This window comes from Ylistrum balloti, unplaced genomic scaffold (assembly GCF_031769215.1).
Source record: "Ylistrum balloti isolate Yb309-2 unplaced genomic scaffold, AGI_CSIRO_Ybal_v1 Utg371890, whole genome shotgun sequence".
NCBI classification, from domain to species: domain Eukaryota; kingdom Metazoa; phylum Mollusca; class Bivalvia; order Pectinida; family Pectinidae; genus Ylistrum; species Ylistrum balloti.
This window is the reverse complement of record NW_026782932.1, coordinates 284,537-312,447: the sequence shown is the minus strand read 5'-3', so window position 1 is coordinate 312,447 and position 27,911 is coordinate 284,537. Positions and strand designations below refer to the sequence as shown.

The 27,911-nt window shown below is 33.6% G+C and overlaps 1 protein-coding gene across 3 annotated transcripts; it reads right to left on the bottom strand.

Annotated features, from left to right (window-relative positions):
- Positions 1-1,001: 1,001 nt before the first annotated feature.
- Positions 1,002-27,911, bottom strand: LOC132563863 (SH3 and PX domain-containing protein 2A-like). 3 transcript variants are annotated; one of them, XM_060228618.1, is made up of 13 exons: positions 27,779-27,911; positions 21,974-22,054; positions 20,531-20,606; positions 18,732-18,808; positions 16,062-16,162; positions 15,624-15,775; positions 15,014-15,124; positions 13,332-13,449; positions 12,718-13,000; positions 10,016-10,036; positions 7,620-7,733; positions 6,195-6,287; positions 1,002-5,277 (listed from the first exon to the last, which is right to left on the bottom strand). In XM_060228618.1, exons 1-13 carry the CDS (start codon positions 27,857-27,859, stop codon positions 4,012-4,014), a joined length of 2,574 nt encoding a protein of 857 aa, XP_060084601.1. In that variant the 5' UTR covers positions 27,860-27,911; the 3' UTR covers positions 1,002-4,011. The 3 variants fall into 3 exon arrangements, with proteins under 3 accessions (XP_060084601.1, XP_060084603.1, XP_060084602.1); XM_060228620.1 differs by lacking the exon at positions 27,779-27,911 and adding an exon at positions 24,004-24,022; XM_060228619.1 differs by lacking the exon at positions 10,016-10,036.

Below are 27,911 nucleotides of genomic sequence, written 5' to 3'. Positions count from 1 at the left end.
AGTTTAGAATTTAGATACATCTCTGAACGTACGCAATAATCTTAGATTTTTATGAGATGTACATGAAATAATTTACATTTCGCTTTGTCTATTATCTTATTTAACAAAATGTCCTGTATTTTTCAGAAATTCGCTCTGGGACGTACCCGTCGGAGATATCCCCTCTGCTGTATGACGCTGTGTGTTCGCTGTGTCTCAGATTATCACGCCGGATCTATCCATTGTGTGTCCGCAGATACTGTACCATTTGATGTCTGCTTATTTTAGAACAATAAGTTAGTATATCAATATTGCTCTACCTGTATTTACTGTCATAAAATGCGAGATAATTCTGCTTTTGTTTTACGTTTTGTATATTAGATAGTGACAGGAAGAATTTACATAAAAATACTTCTAACTATACAAACATTCATTAAAATCTTCATAAAAAAAACTTAGTTTTAATCAACACTTCCTTATTTAGAGTGGGACCGAGATGTATCGGTAAACTAGGAGTGTGACATTGGTTTGTTTTCTCTACGCTCAGTGGATATCATACACAACCTACCGAGATTTCTACAAAACATTTTTATATTTGAATAACCATCTTTCAAACACTTTAAGATGGTGTTTTGCCTCTTATAAAAGGCCTACGGCGTCCATCGGCCAAAGCGATTATCGAGACACCTAAATTTACACATTCTGATATTACAGTTACTTCTCTTCTCGTTCCGCTTTGTCAGTAGAGCGATAGCCGACGGGACCAAGTATGAAATTAAACTACCGTTCTCAATTTAAGTTTGAAGCTTTGTAAATGTTTTATGTTCTATGTATGTGATGTGATTTATGTGATATTTTTGGGTCTTATTTTTGTCTTGATAGCCTAGAAAACTGGACGATTCGATAATTCACCTGTCTGTACTGTCATTATTATTTCATTGATCATATATATAAAATTGATGTTCATATGAAACGCTAACTTACTATGCGTTAGTAGCTTAAATCAAAGCAAAATACATCCATCAGTAATATAACAGTTTAATTATACGTTTTTTTTTTAAAAATACAGCAATTAAAAACATAACTTTAGACCTAATTAAAAGTATTGCATATCATACACCTTTGGATATTTCCCGCAATTTTACCTGTACATATTTCAGTTCCAATATACTTGTAATGATATAACCTGGACACATTCTAGTGAGAGTACCAGTAGTTACATAAAGTATCAATGTTCCAGTCCGTACCATGTCGTGATCACACTGTAACCACCTTGACCTGCACAGACAACCTACAAATCTTTGAAGACCAGATTTTTACATAAGTGGTTTTATGCTAACATACATTTTCATAAGTAAAATCGAGTATAATAGCAAGTTGATACAAATGGTAAGGCCACTTAATGTGAAGATCTCTGTACAGAAATAGCAAGCGATACAACATTGCGGAGAAGTGACAATACCATTATCTTTTTTATGTAAAACAATGCAACCTTGTAACAATCTAGCAAACTATTGTATTCAAAATAATGCAAAATGAGTACAAAACAATTATACAATGAATGTACATGTAAATATATCTTTACATCATCAATAAGTTGTACGTAGCCTTGAGTTATACTTTGTATAATGCGCTAAGTTAAAATGCAATAAAATAATACGAACTTATGGCGACATATCCGCGAAATAATATCTGTCTGCATATATATCACGAAGCAGTTTGTGAAGGCCGGTTGCCAGCACATTTAATCCTTTGTACACCGACTTACAACAACAGTCAACCTTATTTGTAGTACACGACAAATGACACTTTCACATCTGTACTTCTGGGGCAGACTAAAGGCACATTTTACATGTCGTAGTGGACAATTAGACACATGCTTGTGATGACAATTTTAATTAAAGGGGCATAACTCTCATTCCCCTCGAAGTATCAACTACACCATTCACATTATGTATACAATATTTCAGTATACATGCATTACTTGAGTCGGAAGGACAAACCTATTTCTACAAAAACCTGGATCCTAGTAATCCCATTAACCTGCGGAATGCTTTATAAGTTGTTGAACAGAAATGATAAGTTGTTGCTATGTACTTGTACTTTAACCATTAAACAAACAAACAAACAAACAAACAAATAAACACAACGATACAGTATACGATTTCCCCCGCCTCAGCTTAACAAACAGATTTCCCAACGCAAAACACATTTCGTCTATCCTTTATAGATAAAAACATTTTAACTTTTTCTTCTAATCCACATAATGTACAGGTAACTGTTTTCCATGGTTCAAATTTTTGCAGTTCTACAAAATTTCAAAGAAAGTAATGAAGCAAACCATGATTTTCTCTGATAACTTTTTCAAAGTATCTCTTTTCTTGATTTTATAATCTTCTTAAAACTAGCAAAGTAAAATTCCATCACAAACAAAATCCTTTCCATGTATAGTAACACATGAAGATGCTGTGCGTAAATACATCAACATTAAATATCAAAACCAGAATATCAGTACCAGTTTGTTACGGCAATAAAAACTTACACAGGCACCAAAGTGATATTGAAGGAAAGGATCCCAAAACATTGAAAGTCAAGTTTTACCTTAAGTTGTCTACAATAGTATACAGAAATAGTATTAAGAACGGTCCTATACAGAAAATTACTTTTACAACAACTCAAGTTATATTTCACATATATCATTCATCTGCTGGTTGTGTTTAAATCTCACCAACTTTGTCGAACAACACAAATATCTGGCTACAACATCTTACACTGAATTCCTGTATCAACTTTTGAGTTGAATTTACCAAAGACTTGATAAAGGTTTCATCATGTCTGTGAGAAGAATGATATACTATAGGCTTCCAAATATGGTATAAAGATCAGAACAATATTTATAGGATGTTTTTAGAATGTTTTAAGAACTACAAAATATTGTAACTTAGCATTAAGCTTTGATGTGTGAAAAGTACAGTAAATCCTTTTATGTGAACACTAGCGATGTGATTCATATATTCATCAAAACCATGACAAAACCGGAAGTACCGTAATATACATCCACCGAGCAGCCACCAAACCACGAGTATTTCCAGAATTTTTCCAGCAAAAGATAAATATTAAAAGGATGCAACACATGACTGTAAATGAAACCATGGAGTCAATAACATTGCAATGACAATGGTATTGGGTTTAGAAAGACTCTGGTCGTCTAACGAGTTATCTCCCCTGTAGAAAGATATATGAATCAAAAGCCTCCCGGAAATTAATCATATAACGAATGAAGTATCCAAAAAAGGAAAAATATTGATCACCGACTATATTAACGCATTATGCCAGGAAGTGGATTTTTCACACCCATAAGTATAAGTAGCGGGTTTGACCAGCACTCCTGGTTTCATCAAAATTGTATGTATCTCTGCAAACAAAAATCACTTATATTTTTATGTGAGGAACTAATTTATCGAATATGATGCACATAAAACAGATTTGCTATTGCACAAAACACCTCTGACGCTGCCCTTTTATTAGTATGGAAATGTATACCAACTATCATTTACTGGCTCAGTTTAGGTATAAATCATACACCTACAGCAACACCTGTACATAGAAACACAATGATTGTTTTAAGAGAGAGGGACAGGCTGGTATACCTTATGATACATTACAAGTACAAAATGAAATGAGTAGTGGGAACACACTAGCATGTTCACATGTATTGTGAATTACCTCCATGACTGACATTATATGTATCTACAACATGCCTATTACTTATGATGAGCTTGGATTTGCAGTTAATTGTGGTGTTTATAGTGTATAGATTAGTTGTGACAATTAACATATAACCTAACTTTCATTAGCATTAACACCCTACCTTCAACTGACAGAAACTGAGCACCGATGAAGCTGGGCAGAGCTTTCCCCAACATTTGACCAAAACTGCAAAAAGTTCACATGACTAGAAAACTGCTACCCAAATGATTTGTACTAAAAGCTGGCAACTCATCTGTCTCGGAGAAATAATGACATCAGCTGCTATAATTCTTGAAGATAAGTTGCAGGTGCCCAGCCTTCATTTCCATTGAAGGTTACAAGCCACCAACCTGTATCAAGCTGTTGTTTAACACTCAAAGAATCACCAGCACGAAACGATATCTCACCATCGTTTTCTGCTTCAAAGTCTGCAGTAGCTACAAATTTCACGTTTGCTTGTCTTTTATTTTTTTCTGGTACAGAAGTTGGGTTTGGAACAGGTTTTGTAGACACAGGAGGTTTTGGTTTCATTGCAGTCTTTGGCAGAATCTTTTTCTCAGGAACTAATGGCTTTGACTTTCTAAACTGTGGGCCACTTTGAACAGGGATTTGTGGTTTTGGTTTGGATGTAGCTGGAGTGGGTTTCTTGATACCCATTGTTTCAAACTTTGATTTCAAATCAGATGTAGAAACATTTCCATCATCTTTTTCATCATTTCCCTGTTGTTTAACAGCTTGTTTCCTTCCAACAGGAGGAGGTTCTGGGGAATTCCTTGTTTCAGCAAGAACTGCCCCACTGTTTCGAGCTTGAAATTTCGCAGCTAAAACACTTTTCAAATCTGAGCTGCTATCAGTTTTAGTTGGTTCCTTCAGTGGAAGTGCTGGTTTCAAGGGCTTAATGGGTGGATGAGTCTTTGAAGGAAGTGGTTTTCCGTTAGGCTTTGGTACGTTGTCATCTTTTGGTGACGAAGCAGATTTCACTTTGGGTTTAACTGGTGGCAGAAGTGGTTGTTTTTTAATGGCTGAATTTGAAGGATTATTATTGTCTGGAGTACCTTTCTGTTCTTCATTAGCAGCACTTTGTCGTTTTTCAAACCTAGCTTTGAGGACATTCGCTAAGTTCGAGGATCTTTCATCTTCTTGATTCTGATAGTTACTTGACACACGGTTGTCTCTTGGTGGTGTAAATGGCCTGGAAGGAACTGCTGTTTTCTCATTCTCAAATCTTGACTTCAGTGCCTGTGAAACAGATCCCTTGACATCAGAATCATTGTCCTGCTGTGAAGGAGATGAGGAGGATTTGGGCAGTGGAAGCACTGGTCTGACTGGGCTTTTTGTATTACTTGGATCAGGAAGTGGTTTCTTTAATTGTATTTGTTCAGGGTCTGCTTTATTCATTGGTTCAAGATAATCTTCATCATGTTCTGGTTTTTTGGCATCAGCTACTTCCTGATACCACTCATCATCTTCTGGATCAGACTTACTATCTCCTTCATCTGATGACCCTGGAACCTCATGATAAACACTGTCTTCTTCATCAATCGTATCCTGGAAAATTGACAACACAAGAGTATCAGTGAATCTGATGAATGCTCTCTGAACATAACTTGATTGCCTACAAAATTTTAACAAAGGGAAATAATTCTGTATTTAAAAAAGTTCAGGCCCTGAGTTTGGTATACTGATCATTCTCTCAGTATGACCAATTTATACACATTTACACAAGTTTTATGATCCCTACTTAACTGCTGTGAACAATGTTATGCCCTGACACAAAAAGACGGACAGCTTATTAATAGCAGTGATAATATAGTCCCATCCCCTATCCTACACAGATCTTTTTGGTTAGCATAACAATGAACATTTAAACTGAACAACAGAGATATAGATGCTTTATTTACAAGAATAATCCTAAATTCTTTACCTTGTGGCAGTTTCTGGCATTCCTGGCCATCAATTTAAAATATGTTAAGTAAAAATACACTAATTAGCTCTGTTTTGGGAAAATTTCACCATGTTTTCAATATTACCTTTTTCTGGAAGTAAATTTCTGTATATCATTTAAAGGAAAAATTGAGAAAAATTAAGAAATCTTGATATTGTCATTGCATTTGCAATACTGATATATCTGACCTGTAATTGATCAACATTTTTTTGTAAAATCTCACGCAAAATTGAACTCAATGGTAATCAGTAATCATACTTTTTAAATTTACAAATGAAATTTAGGCGTCCACCTGGCTTATGATGCATCCAGTAAAATTCTACAAAGACATTTTTTGTAAAATTTCCATGACAACTCGTATTAAGTATTCTTATCTAAAAGGAATTAAATTTCTCCTAAAGATTGCAATCTATGAATGGACAAAATGGGAATATTTGAATGGGTTATGGGAAAAAATTACAAAATATTAAAGGAATGGGGAAATATAAAATATTGGTGATAAAGGTCAGAATATAATTACGTTTGAGATTTCTTGTATGTAAGAGGAGGGAATCCATCCTGCAGTTCCGTTTATTTCTCCAAACCACCATCCACCATCTGTCTTCTCAGAAACCTACAACACACAGCCAAATGTGTGTTTAATACATCGGGCACGGCAAAAACTTTCAAAAGTACTCATAAGTCGGACTAGTAGCCTGGTTAAAAGTACTCGTCTGGACAAAGAATTCAAAAGTCCAGTAAATTTACATTAGAAATTTTCCAAACCATGTAGGGACAGCTTACATATGTATAAGCTCAGAACACGGACCACATACATAAGGCAATTTGAAATAGCCCACCCTCTGATGATGGTGGTGGGCTAAAAATGTAATTTGAGACTGTGGAAAGAATATTACTTGTTGTTTTCATCAAACCTCTCACAACCATTCAGTAGAACATCAAGTATATTATGATCATTGATATGAAAGAAATCTTCAATAAGGGTGTAACAAAATTCAGTATATACACTGTAAAAAATAGTGGAATACATTTTCATAATCATAGCCACATGATTAAGAAGGAGAGGCACTTAAATAGTAAGTTATTATTTAAATCACTTTTATTATTTCTCAACTAACAAAGTATTATGTTAACTTCTCTATTTCCTAAAATAAAAAAAAAATTAGTCGTCTTCATGCTTACATTTGAGTTAGAAGTAATAATTTTTTTCTAACTGATAAACAGAATGCACATTTTGAAGATCAGAAGCAAAATTAATAAATTCATTCATCATGGATGGAAAAAAGCTATTGAAGTAGTTAAGTTTTGGACTGAGGGGAGGATCAAGTGATCTGGCTGATCTAAAGGCATATCCTCATTAAATGTATTCATGGAGATGAGGCCCAATCATACATATTTTGTATTTTGTTATTGGGTGTATCATCATTAAGAATTTTATACATCATTAATGATTTATGTTGTTTCCACCTACTTTCCAGTGGTACCCAAGGACACTTCAAGCCAAATACCATCATTCTTAGTCTTTTGTATATTGAGAAGAAGTTGTTTAAAAGGAAAAAATTGATGCTAGAGGGACAGACGTGGGATGTCACACCACAGCATTAGTTAACTTGGCCCTTTAGGCCAGGTGAGCTAAAAATAAGATAACCATGCATGGTAACAGTACTTTCCTAAGCAGATATTTATATTTAACACAAACAGTGATTCAAAACTGCATTTTGTAAGCTTTTGAAATCATCTTTTCCTTCACAAAACAAAGAGTACAAAAGTTAACTATTCAGTGAATAAACAAAATATAAGTCAGCTGTCGAATTGTTACAACAGATTTTTCAACCATTTCATCATTTAATGGATAATAAAATGGGGTCAGAGCAATGACTAAGCTGGAACACAATAGACCTGTAGAAAACTTAATAATGTGAGGTGACAGTATAGCATGCCTTACCAAGACTTCTTGTCCTCTCTTGAAGCTGATGCCATCCCCCACAGTATCACTGAAGTCTGATATTGTTATGTAGCGTTGGGATTTTGCCTCTTTTATAGTGACGTCAAGCTGGATCTGAATCAAAATCATTTCATACTTGTTAAATACAATTATATCCATTAAATGCTGTAATATAGATGTATGTAACACCATTATATATTTATAAACCTGATGAAGCTTTTCAATTACATGAATGTTTTTTAATATCTTGCCAATGTCTGAGTAATGATGATAATTTTTGTCCTATTCCGTTTCAATAAATAAATTCAATAGTAGTTGTATGATCAATATTGGATAATGTCAGACAGTTCCCTCCCTCCATACATGTGAGAAATTAACTTCCTACTCTTTCATCACTGAACACAACTTAAATCCTCGAAACGAGAAAATCGTATACATGCATACATGCAGTTGCCATAAACATTTTATCAACTTGCTGTCTTTTCTTCTCTAACATACTGATAGAAATAATGATATTTTAATCTTCATGTCCATAAGAAAGCTTGTTTGGGTTTCAGGAGGAAAGTTTAGGACACTTTTATTACACTTAAATTCAGGGACGCGTTTGTAAAGATGAAAATTTTATGACAAGAAATTGCTCTAAATTAAGGAACATTAATTAACTTTTAAATAGCTCATTTGTACGTTCAACAATTATGTCCAAGGGTCACTTCCAATGATTGGAAGTTTGAACTTGGACTATAAGTTTTCCCGCTCCATGACTCTTCCTTCACTGTTGTCTTTTTTTAACCAACAAACTTCAGACATTGTCAAGGAGATTTAGTCTCATGAGGTCTACAGTAAGAGAGTTTTCAGTTGTTGGTAATCCCCAGTAAACTATTCAATATTCCATCTAGTTAATAGTTCTCTACAATATACCTAACAACTGACTTAACAATTGTAGCGTACAACCCTACACTTTAAATCATTTATATAACATTTTTCAAAGCCATACAGTGTATGTAAAATACTATTCTATATGTCACAAAATGATAAGAAACACAAAATGTTAACATCATTCACAAGTCATCCCAAACTTAATGTCACAAAAATGGTTAGAAACACAAAATGTTAACATCATTCACAAGTCAACCCAAACTTTATGTCACAAAGCGGTTAGTAATAAAAACAAAAACAAAAACAAAAAATCATCCACAAGAGCAACACACAGCAGCAATATTGATGTACCACACACTCGTATACAAACAACAGCTTTTTAAATTTCAAATTCTCCGTCACCTTTTAGCATTGTGAATTTTGAACTTATTTAAGAGCCAGTTTTTTTTTTATATTTCCCCTCTAGAGAATGTAGACAAAATATCAAGCATTTATAGTGCTGTGAATCTTGCTGTCAGCTATTTATGATTATGTAACATGATTTTTAAACTTTGGTCAGGAATCTGAGAAATGATACAATCTGAACTATTATGGTTGTGTCCTTGGGCAAGACACTTTATCCTAATAGCTTTGGATGGACCTCCCATATGTTCTTCAGTGCGGCAACCAACACCTACTACAAGACCCCACCTCAAAATGACCCAGGTGGTTCATGGGGGCAATTGATCTAACAAACAAACAAAAAAGATTCTTAAATACCTCACAGAATTTTTTTTTTTTTAGTTTCTTTCTCCATTTAAATGTTCAAGGGTTATTCTATAGTAAAATTAGTGTGTGAAATCCCAACACAACCCCTAAAACATTCAACACTCGTACCCTGGCCATGCTATATAATTCTGTTAAATTCACAATGTAACATTAAGTTATAGATGTGCACAATTTATTTATTTATTTTTTTACAACATTGCACATACACCACTAGCAATTTTCAGTTTGAAGTAAAATGATTTTCCACTGTCTGAAGTAAAATGATTTTCCACTGTCTGAAGTAAAATGATTTTCCACTGTCTGAAGTAAAATGATTTTCCATTGTCTGAAGTAAAATGATTTTCCATTGTCTGAAGTAAAATGATTTTCCACTGTCTGAAGTAAAATGATTTTCCACTGTCTGAAGTAAAATGATTTTCCACTGTCTGAAGTAAAATGATTTTCCATTGTCTGACATCACAAAAATCACAAATGGGAACTGTTAGTCATTTTTTTAAAAACTTTTTTTATTTCACATGCAAAATTAAATTTTTTTCAGCTGTGTTTTGTTTAATAAAACCAAGAAAACTACCATGCTTACTGGAAACAATACTTGCTTGAGTGTTGGCCTGATGCTGTATTATCAAAGGTAAATTTCAAGGTTTTGATTTCTAACACACACTCCTTTTGAACTGAAGGGTGAAGTGCAAAAGACATTGGTAGAATCAAATACTTAAAAATCAATAAACACAAACAACTCAGCAAATACCCACCCAATTTAATTCTGATTTTATCTGAAACACAGAAAATGTTACTTTTTATGAACTAACTGCCCAAGACCACCAAAAGTCCAACCATTAATCAACAAGAGTTCCTCGGAACTGTATGTGTCGCCTGCATAAAGTGTCATGGTCACCCAGAAATTGAACTGGATGTGCAACGATCAACCATAAAGTTGTAATACCAAATTTCATGTCTATAACTTGAAGCATAAAGGGAAAACTGTGCAAAGCAATATTCCTGAGAAATTTTCCAAGTTCAAAGGGACATATCACTGCCAAGAAGGGTTACAGACTGCCAAGAAGCAAACTCGGTGCGTAACTTTTGACCAAGAACATTTTCATAACTCGAAGCATAACCAAGAAAATTCCAGAAAACAATATTCCCAAAAAATTTGAATTCAATGGGTCAGGAAGAGTCACAGAGAGCTGAGAATTGAACTCGATCTGTAATCTTCCACCAAGAAGCCATATACAACATTTCATTATGTTAACTCAAAGCATAATTGGGTAATATCGGGAAAACAATATTCCCAAAGAATTTTTTGAGTTCAAAGGGGCATAACTCAGCCACGAAGGGTCACAGACAGCCAGGAATCTAACTTTATCTGTACCCTTGCAACAAGAAGCCATATACCAAATTTCATTTCGATAACTCAAAGCATAAGCCAAAAATGTCCAGAAAACAATATTCCCAGGAAATTTTCTAAGTTGAAAGGGGCATAACTCTGCCAAAAAGGGTCACAGATAGCCAGGAATCGAACTTAATCTGTACCCTTGCAACAAAAAGCCATATACCAAATTTCAAAATGTATTGATATATCGATACACATGTGCCTGCTCCTCTGCAAACCATAATCTGATTAGGTGTAAAAACTGATGGTATGACACTATTTGGTGAGAATGAACCAAATCTGCTGAGAGGTTATCAAAATATGACACTAATTTGGAAGGGAAGTGATAGGAGAGAACGGGACAAGACAAACCAAAAACAAGAGATCCCAGAGGGATCTTGGCGCCCACCATTTGAGGATCTGTTTTCAGTTCTTGAAGATTTGTTTATTTTTCTTTTGTGTTACAGGTTTTGTAAATGTTCGTGAACTGGTCTTCATTGAATGTACTCAATGATGGCACAAGGTATTTTTATTAAGCACCTATTAGCAAATATCATTTGAAAAAGATCCCAAAGTATTAATAGATAGCAGTCAGGTGGATAATGGACATGGTCTTCAATCAATATGATAGAATATCGAAGAAAATATGCTTGTGCTGTATTACTGTCGACATCCAAGATGGCTGCCTGTGGGCCAACTTGATTTCAAATCAGTCCAAAAAAAGTACAATGCACAACTAGGGACCAAGGGAAACCAATACCTATGAAATATCAGAAGTATCCATCAAGTACTTCCTAAAAATTAGCGGTAACAAGATTTCACTCTCAAAATCCAAGATGGTTGTCTGTCAGCCATCTTGATTTCAGATCAATCAAAAAAGGTACAATGCACAACTAGGGACCAAGGGGAACCTGCATATTAAATTTGAGAAAGATCCATCCAGTACTTTCCCAGAAATAGCCGTAACAAAATTTTACTTTCAAACTCCAAAATGGCTGCTCTTGAATTTGAATCAGTCAAAAAAAGGTACAATGTACAACTAGGGACCAAGGGGAACCTGTATATGAAATTTGAGAAAGATCCATCCAGTACTTTCCCAGAAATAGCGGTAACAAAATTTTACTTTCAAACTCCAAGATGGCTGCTTGTCGGCCATCTTGAATTTGAATCAGTCCAAAAAAGGTACAATGCACAACTAGGGACCAAGGGGAACCTGTATATGAAATTTGAGAAAGATCCATCCAGTACTTTCCCAGAAATAGCGGTAACAAACTTTTACTTCCAAAATAAAAGATGGCTGCCTGTCGGCCATCTTGAATTCAAATCAGTCCAAAAAAGGTACAATGCACAACTAGGGACCAGAGGAAACTGCATATGAAATTTGAGAAAGATCCATCCAGTACTTTCCTAGCAATAGCGGTAACAAGAATTGTTTACGGACGGACGGACCACGGACGCAGGGCGATTTGAATACCCCACCATCTGATGATGGTGGGCTAAAAAGGACAGAAAAACATCACTTTCCACCCAACATTTTAAATTTCTAAACATGTTCTCATCCCTTACCGAATTGTATAGTTATATCATCAGATAACCCTTCCTGTTGAATTAATGAATAAATAAAATAATGTACCACAACCTGCCCATCCACCATATAACAGCTACTTGTATTATACATAGTATGTTTACAGAAACAAGGCCAATCTAACATGATGCACTTTTTCCTCTGGCTCTCATGATTTAACAGACACTTTATAGGTTGATATCATCCTGATGATCAACAAAGTACAATGCAACAAAAGAAAATTAAATTAAGTCAAACCTGCCTTAAACACCACCTGTATAACACAAACACCTGCCTATAAAGGTCGCCTGTGTATAATAAATATCTATCTATAAAAGGTTTCAGGTCCTATAGTAACACAACTCATTTAACCTCTATATAAAAGTCACCTAGCTATAAAGGCCATTCTCCCTGGAATGACCATTATACACAGGTTTGACAGTATAATACTAATACTTAGACATCATTTAAACTGTTAAGACTTTTACAGTATGAGGTTTGAAAAACTAACCACTTACATTTTTGATGGAGTTTTGTCGAGGTGGAGGACGGATGGATCCCCCTCTCTCAAGACTTCCAGACTTTTGTTTTCTAAGCTTCCTTCCTAGTGGTCTTGTCTTGCCCCCAGCTCCAGACATTCCCCCAACAGCCTGTTCCTCCTCTCCTCGGGACATGATGTCACTAATATCGCTCAGGGTGCCAACAACTTGTACCCCAGACTGACGGGCTGTGCGTTGTATGTGGGCTTTTTCAGCTTTCATCAGGTATGTGGCAGGTGCCCAGCCTTCTTTTCCCAGGTACCTAATGTAGTATAATTGTAAATGTACACATCGTCCAATGTAAACAATACAAATATCACTGTATATGTTACATTAACATAGGACAAAAATATACAGTCATATAATAAATTACCAAAGCTTACGGTGGATTTATGTCAAGGTGCTGGACAGGCTTGGAAGACAGGAAATGTAAAAGGATAAAAAACCCTTGATGTTTCCTATATACAAATAAGTTCAAAAATATTAAAAGCCTTTGAGTTCATACTTGAAAGGAGACATTAACCTGATATTCTTGTCTTTTTCCATTTTCTTAACAATAACAATCTAAAGATAAAGATTTTAGGTAAACATACCTGACCAGCCACCAACCATCCAGGTTCTTCTCTAAGACATCAACAACAGTACCCAACTCCAGGGCTATCTCATCTTCATTTGATGGATAGAAGGCTTCTGTCACTGTGAACTTCTCCTCTGTAACAGCAACAAAAGACTAAAAATATGTTTTTTTGTTCAAGCTTTTACCACAACCTTGAAGAATAAGAATGAATTTATTATTCATTTATTTATTTCATTCAAGTCTTGAAAACAGCTCAAATTTCAACAATTGAAAAATAACACTTTTGCAGTAAATAAAAATGACTTAGCATAGGATGATTATACCATCCATACATATGAATATGCTAATCTATTATATGTTGTAAAGTATCCTGTTTATAAATATGCTACTGCTCTATTCCATGTCAGATAGTATCCTGTGTATAAATATGCTATTATTCTACTGAATATTCTATAGTATCCTGTGTATAAATATACTATTATTCTACTGATATTCTATAGTATCCTGTGTATAAATATGCTATTATTCTACTGATATTCAATAGTATCCTGTGTATAAATATGCTATTATTCTACTGATATTCTATAGTATCCTGTGTATAAATATGCTATTATTCTACTGATATTCTATAGTATCCTGTGTATAAATATGCTATTATTCTACTGATATTCTATAGTATCCTGTGTATAAATATGCTATTATTCTACTGATATTCTATAGTATCCTGTGTATAAATATGCTATTATTCTACTGATATTCTATAGTATCCTGTTTATAAATACACTATTACTCTACTGTGTGTTCTGTAGTATCCTTTTAGTAAACATATAGATAAGTGTGGTGTTAAAGCTGTTTTAAACTTACTTTAATTTGCCATACTCATGAAAATACATACTTGGAGTTTAAAACAAAAGTATACAATAAAACATGACAGGTATGGTTCTGTTTGATGAAATTTAATCTTCAGCAGTTAAATGCTTGGTGTTTAAGTAAAAACTTCTCGAAAAGTATTACTTATTGAATGATATAGCCAATGTCTCAGATCCATAGTCATCACCAATATCACACCACTATCACTACTGTGTATTTTCCTCAAATAAGTCCTTCCCCTCATTTGAAAGTTAAGTATCAAAGTATGTGGAGAGCTTATCTGCAAACAACTTTTAACTTACTTTAAAAAAAAAAGTATCAGTGAAACTGGTGAATGCTCCTAGAAAACAACTTTATTGGACACCACATTTTCATATTAGAGATTTGCAGACCCTGAATTTGATATACCACACATTCTCATAGTATGACGAATATATACACCAAGTTTCATTATCCTACCTTAAGTGTAAGCAAATGCATGCTCTGGTCAAGATACTTTAAACAAAGGGTAGTAACTCTGTAACTGAGGGGACATAGGCCCTGAATTTGGTGTACTGCACATCCCTTTAGTATGACCAATGTATACACAAAGTTTCATGATCCTTGCTCAACTTTGGGCAAAGTTACGCTCCTAACATAAAAGAATGGACGGACAGACAAGGCAGCAACTATATGCTCCCTTGAAAGTTTTCCTAGTGCAAAATCAATGAAAATGTAAAAATGAAGATGGGGTTTATGTGCAGATAAATACAGTTCATACATAGTTATTCTGCTTTGATGTCAGTAAAGTAAGATCTAACTATTAATATATATAGCCACTCAATTTACCTTCTCCAGGCAACAGCCTCTGGGTAGTGTTTTCCTTCAGACCATCCTTCCTCTTCAGGTATGTGCTTGGCACCCAGCCTTGATGATCTTCTATGGTGACAAACCACCAACCTATCATCACATATAACAGCATTACTCCAGGGTTTGTCGAAACAACAAGCCCAATGGGCCACTTACTTGGTATCCCATAGTTTTCACAGATACATTAATAATATACATCTCTGATATTCACAGTCTTGGTGATTTAATAAAAAGGTTCTTTGAAGGATTGAAAAAAACTGAATACTTTCCCTACTAACATCAACATTGTAAGATGCTTTCCTTCCCAATATTGAATGTCCATGTTATCACTGACATATAAGCACTAAAAACTTAAAAAATTTATATTTATGACATCAAGATAGGTACAAATCATGAAATAATATCTTTGACTGTACATGTATACAACATGGTGGTAGACACCTGTGATGACCTGTTGGTATAACCTTGCTAAATTTGGTGACCTTGATAACCATGATGACTTTTGATAACATCTGATACCTTGATAACTTCTAATTGCCTTAAACTTTTGATAATTTAAATGACCAGTAACGGCCTTGACCAGACTTACCACTCTCACTTTTCTCCACGACCTGTACTACCATACCAGCCTTGAGATTCAGGTCCCATTTGTCCTCCTTGGTGTAGTCCCCGATCACCACATATTCCTCAGCAAGCTTTGGGCCGGAGATCTTCTCTATGTTTTGATTCTTTTTCTTCATCCTGAGTTAAAAATAAAATTGACACAATAATGTAGAAAAAAATCTACCAAGCATTCATATATTGTTCGATAAAGATATCCCCAATGTTTGTAATAATCTATATCAGTAGCTATATTGTTTGATAAAGATATCCCCAATGTTTGTTTGTAATAATAAATATCAGTAGCTAAATTGTTTGATAAAGATATCCCCAATGTTTGTAATAATAAATATCAGTAGCTAAATTGTTTGATAAAGATATCCCCAATGTTTGTAATAATCTTTATCAGTAGCCATTTAACACCTACTTGGGTTTTTCATTTACTGGTGCTATATCCTCAGGTCCCACATCGAAGAAATCCAAAACGTCCTCACAATGGGAGATTTTTTCTGGCAGTGCGATTAGAGCCTACAATAACACAGAGACACTACTGTAGTAACAGTGGCATTCAGATGAAGTGTCTTACAAACATTTCACCGATAATCAAATTTCTTTTTAATTCCTGACACTGGAAGTTTTCTAGTAGTTGGAAACTTCCAGTTAGTAACAATAAAGCTATTTAACACTCAATGACAAATAAATTCTATTTAAGACCTAAATGCTTCATCATTGTTTAAGATGGTGTTTTATATGATAACAATAGATCAATATCAAATTTCAGTCACTGGTAAACAATGTCATCACTGACAAATTTTACTAAATGACAAACTTCCTGTCCATTACACACATACACTTTAATGTAAATGAATACCAGGAAGTCATTGACTCAGATAGCATGTTTAACTGTAAACGGAAATACATATTGTAATTCTGGTGTACCATTGAACACTCAAACATATATTTATTATAACATCAGCCCTAAAGATATATTTCCTTAACTACTGTTTTGTCACACCTAAATACATGTACAGCCTGACTGATGTCTATATACATACAACCTGACTGATGTCTATATATACATATAACCTGACTGATGTCTATATATGCATACAACCTGACTGATGTCTTTATACATACAACCTGACTGACGTCTACTGACTGACGTCTATATGTACATAACCTGACTGATGTCTATATACATACAATCTGACTGATGTCTATATATACATACAACCTGACTGATGTCTATATGTACATACAACCTGACTGATGTCTATATACATACAATCTGACTGATGTCTATATATACATACAACCTGACTGATGTCTATATATACATAAAACCTGACTGTTGTCTATATACATACAACCTGACTGATGTCTATATATACATACAACCTGACTGTTGTCTATATACATACAACCTGACTGATGTCTATATATACATACAACCTGACTGATGTCTATATGTACATACAACCTGACTGATGTCTATATGTATATACAACCTGACTGAAGTCTATATGTACATACAACCTGACTGATGTCTATATGTACATACAACCTGACTGATATCTATATATACATACAACCTGACTGATGTATATATATACATACAACCTGACTGATGTCTATATACATACAACCTGACTGATGTCTATAGTTACATACAACCTGACTGATGTCTATATATACATACAACCTGACTGATGTCTATATATACATACAACCTGACTGATGTCTATATACATACAACCTGACTGATGTCTATATATACATACAACCTGACTGATGTCTATATATACATACAACCTGACTGATGTCTATATATACATACAACCTGACTGATGTCTATATATACATAAAACCTGACTGATGTCTATATACATACAACCTGACTGATGTCTATATATACATACAACCTGACTGATGTCAATATATACATACAACCTGACTTATGTCTATATATACATACAACCTGACTGATGTCAATATATACATACAACCTGACTGATGTCTATATACATACAACCTGACTGATGTCTATATATACATACAACCTGACTGATGTCTGTATGTACATACAACCTGACTGATGTATATATACATACAACCTGACTGATGTCTATATGTACATACAACCTGACTGATGTCTATATACATACAATCTGACTGATGTCTATATATACATACAACCTGACTGATGTCTATATACATACAACCTGACTGATGTATATATACATACAACCTGACTGATGTCTATATGTACATACAACCTGACTGATGTCTATATACATACAACCTGACTGATGTATATATACATACAACCTGACTGATGTCTATATGTACATACAACCTGACTGATGTATATATACATACAACCTGACTGATGTCTATATGTACATACAACCTGACTGATGTATATATACATACAACCTGACTGATGTCTATATGTACATACAACCTGACTGATGTCTATATACATACAACCTGACTGATGTCTATATACATACAACCTGACTGATGTCTATATATACATACAACCTGACTGATGTCTATATGTACATACAACCTGACTGATGTATATATACATACAACCTGACTGATGTCTATATGTACATACAACCTGACTGATGTATATATACATACAACCTGACTGATGTCTATATGTACATACAACCTGACTGATGTATATATACATACAACCTGACTGATGTCTATATGTACATACAACCTGACTGATGTATATATACATACAACCTGACTGATGTATATATACATACAACCTGACTGATGTCAATATATACATACAACCTGACTTATGTCTATATATACATACAACCTGACTGATGTCAATATATACATACAACCTGACTGATGTCTATATACATACAACCTGACTGATATCTATATATACATACAACCTGACTGATGTCTGTATGTACATACAACCTGACTGATGTATATATACATACAACCTGACTGATATCTATATGTACAATCAACCTGACTGATGTCTATATACATATACAAACTAATTTTCTTTATAGACATACACAAACTTACTGAGTTCTATGCAAACTAATATTTTTGGTACCTTGCAGTAGTCATTGATGGGCTTGAGTCTCTTCAGGGCGACATCTCGAATGTGACTTCTGCCAAAGTATATCTTCCCTGTGTTGAGTAATTACATAGAATGTTTACAGTATCACTTAAAGTACAAAAACACTTGATTAAACTTCCTTACATAATTCATGAATCACTTCCTACGTCACCATCATAAACAGAAGGTTTTGAGGTCATTGTTCACATTAACTGCATGTGTCAAATGACACTTTAAGATACATAACACTATTTCTCACATGACTGTTGTGTTATTCAATGAAAATATTCTTGTAATAAATCTCTATATAATCAGATTGTCTATGATCAGTTATAGTTTTAGAAGTTAAATATGACACTGAAAACCAAAGAAACAGATAAAGACATTTTCTGAAGTATTTGATCATATGATAAAACTGATCTTAAAATTGTTTCCAGTTCATATGTGATATATGAAACATGTCACAGATTTTTCATTTTAACTCACCTGACCCTTACTTCAATACAGAAATTAGAAAGTCATAAAACTCATATGAAACCTAAGATCCAATGAAATATTTAAATTTATACTGCAACTGACACTGCTTTTGTTGAAATACATCTGCCACATATATGTATTATATATTTTTATAGAAATACAACCTTTGACCTTTTATGAAGATGACCAACAATATTTGTAGTGAACATTTCAGAGGATGGATGGAGATTGTATAGATGTAGACATATTTATACATTTCTTAAATGACATTTCCATGACACATATTTGGCTATTGATCAGATCTGTCATTTGAATGTATTAAAGATATACAAATCTGAAGGTGGACTATAGTTTACCAGGTATGAATTCTGATCTTTTCTACACAGTATGATGACCGCTACATGTATAATATCTTTAGACCGACATCTATTTAAAGGCCACTTCTACTTTTGGGCAGCATCAAATAACTGTTTGAATGTTCAAGGTACATCAAGTAGATACATTAAAATATAAACTTTAATTATTTCACAACATTTGTGAAACAAGTTTTAAGCTTATATCTAACTGTTCTTGTTGGCCCACATCGAAGTGTGTGAAGGGTCTTACTGTGAGAAAACAGATGTGAGTCAGTGCTGGTGACCCGACACCTTCTCACATCCATTTGTGGAATAGAACCCCAGATGCTCAGATGACACCTGAACATATATTAATCATTATCTGTGACCAATCGGTGGTCGGGATACAACTTCTGAAGAAGTAAAGTTGTTATATACCACTCATGTACAGCTATCTAATGTATCAATTTATAGTTATCATTTGACTCAAATATGACACCTAGTATTGACCTTTGCAGACCTCCAAATCAGTAATATAAATGTATTCTGCCATCATCATGATAAATCAAAACATACATGTACTTCTTCTGACATCACTTCAGAAAAAAAATTCTGTTAATATTCAGTACATTTAAAACTTTTTTTTTTTAATTACGTATCATTTTCATGTACCAGCTCATTCTGAACACATACATGTATACTCTAACACTAACTCATCACTACATACAGGACTATGATTGCTATGTCCACTGAGTCACTGAGATAGAAAAATAATTGGTTATAGAGCATTTCCTCAAATACAAATGATGTGACTGTGTATATACTACACAATATGGTAACATACCTGTGTGTATATATACCATAACAATACAAAGTTACATTAGGTATGATATATTGTTAAATAACTTTCTTGTCCTCCAAACTATCTTGTTAATGTGATATAAGAAGTGAGCCAATCTGAGGTACATCATTATATCTCACCTGGTAAAAAAGGTATAATCCTTTTCATAGGATCAAGCAAGCCTGCCTCCAAGGGAAATTTGTCCAGTAATTCATTCTGTTAAATAAAAGTAAAAAGTTTGTGATTGGTCTGTGTATATACTAGGGATGGGGACATGACATTGCTATACAGGCAGACCACAGGACTTCCTCACGGACTGGGTCAACATGGAAAAGACACAACGATGTGTTTACTATAAAAACAATCTATGTATACATGAAGTATATCATACAAAAACACAGTCATCCAGCTCTATATGAAAGTCTAAACTATCATGATAACTTCTGTAATAGTGATTAAGAAAATACAGGGAAAATATAGATTATTACATATATACTATGGTTTCCATTAAAAGCTTATTTTCATACTTCCATTTCCCAACTACATTGTTCTTCTTTTCCTTCCTGTCTTAGAACTTAATAAAATTACACCCTTACTCCATTTGACCGCTTTGACAAAAGAATAATTTCTTAAATCAGAAATGTATGCTTGCCTATATTTGACAGGAAATTTCAATATTTACATTTTAATTTGCCAAAAATGAAAATTAATGGTGCAACAATTTCAATTGTCCTTGAAATATTTTGCATGCAAGCTTTAGGATGGATCAGCCCTAAAAGGCAATCCTGTTAGAGAACGATTTGGTAGGAAATAGTACATGTATTCCATACTGAAGTTATAACAATAACATCTCATGATATTCAATTCAGTGGAGCATATCAAATGAAGATGAATCTTGCAGAAAACTTTCCTATACATCATGTACAAATGTACAACTATGCATTAATTAGAAGTCACAGAAGATCGTGATAGCTTGGAAACAGTACTTTATTGTATCATTAAATATATATCTACATGTACATATGATGATATCAAATAACTTTCAGGTATATGTATGATCACCAGTTTGAAGCTGACTACAAATGTAAATTTTGTATTTTAGCAGCAACTTGTACTGCACATTAAATTATGATTGTTTTTTTAACTTTTTCTGGACAAAAGAAATTTTAGATTTGATCTCTGCAACCTTAAACAATTTGATTGGAATAATAACAAACTTTTTAACTTTAAGTTGAAAGCACTTTAAGTATAAACAGGAAAGTTTAACCAACCTGTATACACCAACCAGTAATTTGTATATCAAGTTACACAAATTTAATGTTGATATTGGTCTATAAAGGAAAGAATGTGGGGACAGCCTCAATAAACATTAATCAGTCACAAAATCTATGTGATGACCCTAAGGCAGTCTAACAACCATATGAATTAATTACAACGATGATGATACCTGGAAACTTCAAAACTGAGATTTTATCAGGTTAAAGGATCAGTTCTGAATATAATTATCAGTGTAAATCAACAATGAGAGTGCAGAAATTTAATCAACATCTAGATACATACTCTGTATGTATAAATTTACTTACCTGAAAGTCAAAGAATCGGCTGTACCTCCGGTAGAGAGTTGTGGTGGTGTGGTCTGACCAGGTTACCATGATAATGTATACCTGTCAGATAGGTAAGCACAAAACTATGTAACATGTGATGGTCACAGGTAAGTTATCAGTTCAGGTGTGATTAATTAGTCTGGACCTATCACCGATTATTTACAATATCTCTCAATTCAATCATTCTAACAGACAAAGATGAGTATTATCTTTCTGTGACCAACCAATGCCATTTATAAACTAGATTTTTTGGAAGTTTAAGTTTTTAAAAGTAATGTGAACTATAGCTAGATTAAACAAAGTGGCCATAGATAAAAGATATTAATTATTCTCTGTAAGAAAATTTGATACTGGTAGTCTTTAACACCAGCAATTACTATAAAGTGCAATTCATGTAAATGATACATCTAATAATTCTTTTTGTTTTTTGTTTTTTTTTAACGATGAACTCCTCTGAGAAGTAAAAACATTGCAGTAATAAACTTTTTTTCTGGTCATGATTTTTAATCATGATTTTTAAAAGATCGATTTTTGAAAGTAGATTAAAAGCAAAATATCAATATAGGGTATATATGTGTAACATAAACTTATTCATTTTTTTAATATTATTCTTAATTTTTTCTTCAAAGACATTCTTAGTTGTTTTCGAGGCAACTCATTTTCAAGTAATTTTTGTCTTTCATTCAAAGTACAGTACTTCATCATTAAGAAAAAAAGTAATGTGTTTTAATATTCAGTTTTTATTTGATTTAACAAGTTTTAAACTACATAGCAACCAAAAATTGAATATGGTCCAAAATTACTTAACCCTTTATTTGACCATCTTCTAGTATTCAACATTTTTTAAGACTTTATGTTTGGATTGAAAAATGTTTTAGGATACTTTTCATGATAACAAAGGAGGCGGTTAGTGCGCTGTAATTTTTTTCAATTTTCACCCAAATAGCCAGTTTTTTTAAGATCATGAAACAACTTGAAATATTTGTTGTTTTTCTGGTCTCAAAGATCTGCGAATGTGTTCCACCAAGTGAAAATTTATGCAATGTTTAGTTGAATTATACCTAAGACTTACACTGTCAACTAAGTCCTCAATAAAAGTAGACCACATACGAAATTTCTTCAAAACTTCATGAAAAACACCCTTTTTAAGTTTGTAAGTACAACTTGATATATCCATAGCAAAGTGTATAAGAACAAAGAAGTCTACCTGTTAATGGAGTACATCCTTAAGAAAAAGTTGTTTCACACGCATTTAACACATTTGACTTCATTTGAATTAACATTATTCAATTTTTAGATGGTATCATGCCTGCTTTCCTAGTCCTGACTACTCTATTACTATCAACTTTAGTATAGAACACCAGATCTCTAAAAAAAAAGCAACAGCTGACTATTATAAGGACTTAACTAGAATGTTTCATCTTCTTGAAGGTGAGATTTTCGGAAACCTCTACTCTAGTGGTAAAATTGTTAATTTGGAATACATGAGACTTGCTATCAAGTGTTTGCAACTTCATAATCATTCTTCCCAAGACAGTTTGAATCTCCCATCCCACCAACATATATGTGAATAATGATTTTTCTTAAACTCTGCTGATCCCCCCACCCACCTTCCTCCCTAACTCAATTCTCTAAGGTTGACATTAGACATATCATAGCATCTTGGAAATCAGATTAATTTCATACTGTTAAAAGCATTAATCTAGTATGAGTACCTGACCAGAATTTGAGAATACTTCTTCCCCAACCTATTTTGAGTTTACAAATTTTAATTGATTCAATGCTTTAAGTCTTGCTCCAAATAATTTTGATTTCCATGACAACTGGCAGAAAAAGTCCAGGTTTCAAGATCTTGAGAAATGTGAACAAGATGACAAAATTAAGACTCAAGACAGGTTGTTGTTGTGATCTCACTAGGAAATCTTCAAATTCCTTGAGCAATAAGAACATGGTCATCGCAATGATTTTTCACCATGCTAGCAAGACCTGACACAGTGTTGCCAGCTCACCTGATATCATTTAATCAATCTGATAGTGGCCATACGATCCTGCAAATTAAATTGAAAAAAATGCTAGAATCAGCAGATATTTCTCTACTTTTGATCAGTATCTAAAAATTTCAGAATCAGGTTTTGGATCTAATATAGTAAAAATAATGTTCATAGACATCATGAAATAACAAAAAAAATAATATAAATACATACAAATGTGATAGCAATGTATTTTTCCCATGATCACCCTACGAATATTCTGTCACTATTGATATCTATCTGTGACCAGATATATATTACCTGTAAATGATTGAGGTTGGCATCATTGCTGATGGATTAATTATTATAAACCGTACCCCATTTAAGCAATTAAGATAAATTCGCAAATTATTTGCTTCATTTTAAATGTAAACAAAATGACATATAAGCAATGCACCTGTCGATGGTTAAACTTTGTGTTGATTAGATGTTATTTTCTCCGTTAATTTTAGTATAAAAGCTAATCAAACTAAAACTTACACTTGATCTGTAACTGAGACTTATTATTATTATGTTCTTAACTGCCTGTCAACACATAAAAAGTCATTAGGGCATTCAACCAGTGAATGACACAGCAATTCAAAAGGAAATAGCACAAAAGAACTAAAAGGTAAAAGACAAATGCCAAACATCTCTTTTAGTTATATCTTACAAAAGATCAAAATGGTAAATTATATCCTCTAATACAGACCGACATCTTTCAGATGACCTAGAATTTTATAAACCTGAACAGTTTCAAACAGGGTGTTTAGACTTGAAAAATTACATTTTAAATTTTCTCAAGTAGACAGAAGTAAATGCATTCCAATAAAAGATGTTTAACTGTAAACAGTTCATCACATGCTATGCACCGAGGATTATCTTCACCTTTTAGCATATGAGAATGTGTTAGGTAAGTATGGCCCATCCGAAGACAGCCAAGGAAAACTTTGTCTCAGTGGTTGTCTCTATAGCATGGAGACCATTCACCAATGATAGGTTTTATGAAATGCAATTTGTTACTTGTAAGTTCATTTCATTCCTCCTGCCACTTAGCTGTTAAAAATTCTTTGACAAATAGTTTAAAATCAGTAAAATGAAGTTTAAAAACAACAGGTGGTAGCGATAAAGCTGTCTTTGCAACACAATCAGCTTTTTCATTGCCTGGTATTCCTATGTGCCCAGGAACCAAGCAAAAAACAATATGAAAATTTGTTGTAAGTTCATTCAATAGTATTAATGCTTTACGAATGAATAAAGATTATCAATATTTCTATCGCTAAGACTTTGTAGTACAGAATGAGAGTCTGAATAGATAACAGCTCTAATTACTTGGTTTGAATATGTTCTAGGGCAAAGTAGACAGCTCACGCTTCCACTGAGAACATTGAGGCGTTGTGCAGTAGCCAGCATCCATAGACTTCATCTTGTGAAACCATGGCTGTGGCAACCTTATCATTATCATTTGAACCATCAGTATATTAATGTAGAAATGTTTAATATTTCAACTGCAATTTCGAGAAGGATACACAAAAGGTGCAACTATCAGTGTTTTGATTTAACCATTTCATGAAGTGAAAAAAATTCCACCAAATGGTGGAATGGTCTTTGATTTGTTTTGAAATAACATTTGATATTTTGGATCAACCATGAATGAAAAGGCAGGATTTGAAAGGTTTGATTTAGATGAATTGTGTACTGCAAAGCCAATTTATTTTGATGTCTATGTAGTGATGGTTCGTTAGACTCTATAAAGAGACTTGCGGTAGGTGAGGTCTTGAAAGCTCCGAAAACTAGATTCAGACTCTGGTGATGAACAGTGTCTAATAATTTGAGATATGAAAGTCTAGCAGATTCATACACAAAGGAACTGTAGTCTAATTTTGATCAAATAAGAGTTCTATAAAGTCTTTGATAAATTTTTCTATCAGCTCCCCAACCAGTGTCGGACACTACCTTTAGAAGGTTCACTGTTTTAAAGCATTTTGCTTTATTATACTTAATATGTGGCAGGAACAATGATTAAACTTAAATGATGGTATATACATACATGTAACAATACGAAAAAAAGATGATGATGACGAAAAAAGACACTATCAAAATTGACTGTAAGACAGAATTTACAAAATATATGTCATACTCTGCAGTTTTTGTTTCTGTATATGTCTGTATATCGTGTATACATATGTACAATAGAGTGATAAATATATATGTAATTGCATATTGATTAAACTTGAGTGTATTTACTTACTGATCCGGTGACGTATTACAACAGAACATAACCAACATACATGTATTTGTCAGCATTATGATTACTATAGGTGACACGGGTTGCACTGACCACAATATACATCCAGACACAATCTGAACAAGTAGCTTGTACTGTGCTATAACATCTATTTCCTTCTTCAGATTTAATCCAAACAAGTTACTGGTTTCCCAGAAATTCTAAGCTTTGGGCTTCCTTTGGTTGTGGATACAATCCAATGAATCACTTTGTTGTACCCCAATGCTAAGTGTATATGGCTAATAGTGTTTTCAATCCCTTTTTTTTAACTGTAATTAATCAATTGGAATATTCATTAAATTCTTGAACTGATAAAAACTGACAGCAATTTTCATTCTGAGAGTGTGTCAGAACCAAACATATCTGCATATCTAAATGGTTCCATGTAAATCTGTGATACAAACACTGTGCCGTCAATATGTCTTATAGAAATAATGCACCTCTATCGTTTGTACTAATTGTAAATGGATTAACAACTAGTGAATCAACATATTATTGAATTGATACACAACCACCATCTATGTTAATTTCCTTTCATATCACATATTTATTATATGAATCCATTTTCAGTATGATCCTTTTTTTATTACAAAGAGGTTTGGTGTTTTTCCCTGACAGGACACGTTTTTCAGTACCTCACCTTAGTAGCCCTGAAAACACCTGACTAATGACGACAGGTAAATTGGGCATTCAGAGTCATTGTGTCTATAAATATAGATCACGTACATCATGAAAGTGGTGTGTTTGTTGCTGGCGATATCTCAATTAAGACTGGGAGATGAGCAAAGAAAGACAAAACCAAAAGGATAATTCAATGCTCATATTACTACTTAACATGTGACCTCATTAAGATGTCTCCATTACTTTCAAGTAGGACTTCTAAGTATGCGACAAGTACTACATGTTTATCCTTAACTTCTCGGCAGCATTTATGATCACCTGAGATGATAGGTGAGAAGTAGTTACATATGTTGGTGGAACAATGAAACATTTGATCTCATGAAACTTACACTTAACAAGGGAATGTCTTAATGTCTAGGTGCTATCCAAACACTGATACAGAAATTATCAACATTTTCATCACAAATCCAAGATCGTGTGGATAAACATGTAACATTTCAGGTTAAATTTGATTTTTTTTTCTCTCAATTTTTCAGTTACAGCCTAAAAGTGTGTACATATGTGCGCTCTGTTAAGATTGCATTTGATGCCAGGAAACTTCATGTGTAGATCATTTTGCTTAAGGTAGCAACTTTGACGATCTGTAAAAAAAAAACCCATGAATTATATATTTTCTTATAATCAATATTTGGACACAACTCCGTAAAATTACTTATCCGAATTCGCTGAAATAAAACAATCGTCTTTCCAGATTACTGTTGGGAACATTTAGACCGAAACAGGCGGTTTCATGACATACTTCATAGTCTACCTGAAGCATGATTGAACTGATTGAAATGTCAACAACAGTCGCTCTACAAAACTTACATAATGTTTGCTCGGTATTCGCCGCTTCTCCACTTCTGGGACCGATATTTCGGTCACCCATCGACTTTCTTTTCTCTGCATTTTACTTCTAAAATTTAAAAACTAGCAAAACATGATGCTGTTACCACTTTTT

What these genes read in the sequence shown, in the direction of transcription:
- LOC132563863 (XM_060228618.1), bottom strand. Translation starts at nt 27,859, where the DNA reads ATGCAGAGAAAAGAAAGTCGATGGGTGACCGAAATATCGGTCCCAGAA. An exon ending in GATTATACCTTTTTTACCAG is followed by an intron (nt 18,809 to 20,530) that starts GTGAGATATAAT and finishes TACTCAACACAG; the next exon opens with GGAAGATATACTTTGGCAGA. An exon ending in GACAAAACTCCATCAAAAAT is followed by an intron (nt 10,037 to 12,717) that starts GTAAGTGGTTAG and finishes TCTGTGTTTCAG; the next exon opens with ATAAAATCAGAATTAAATTG.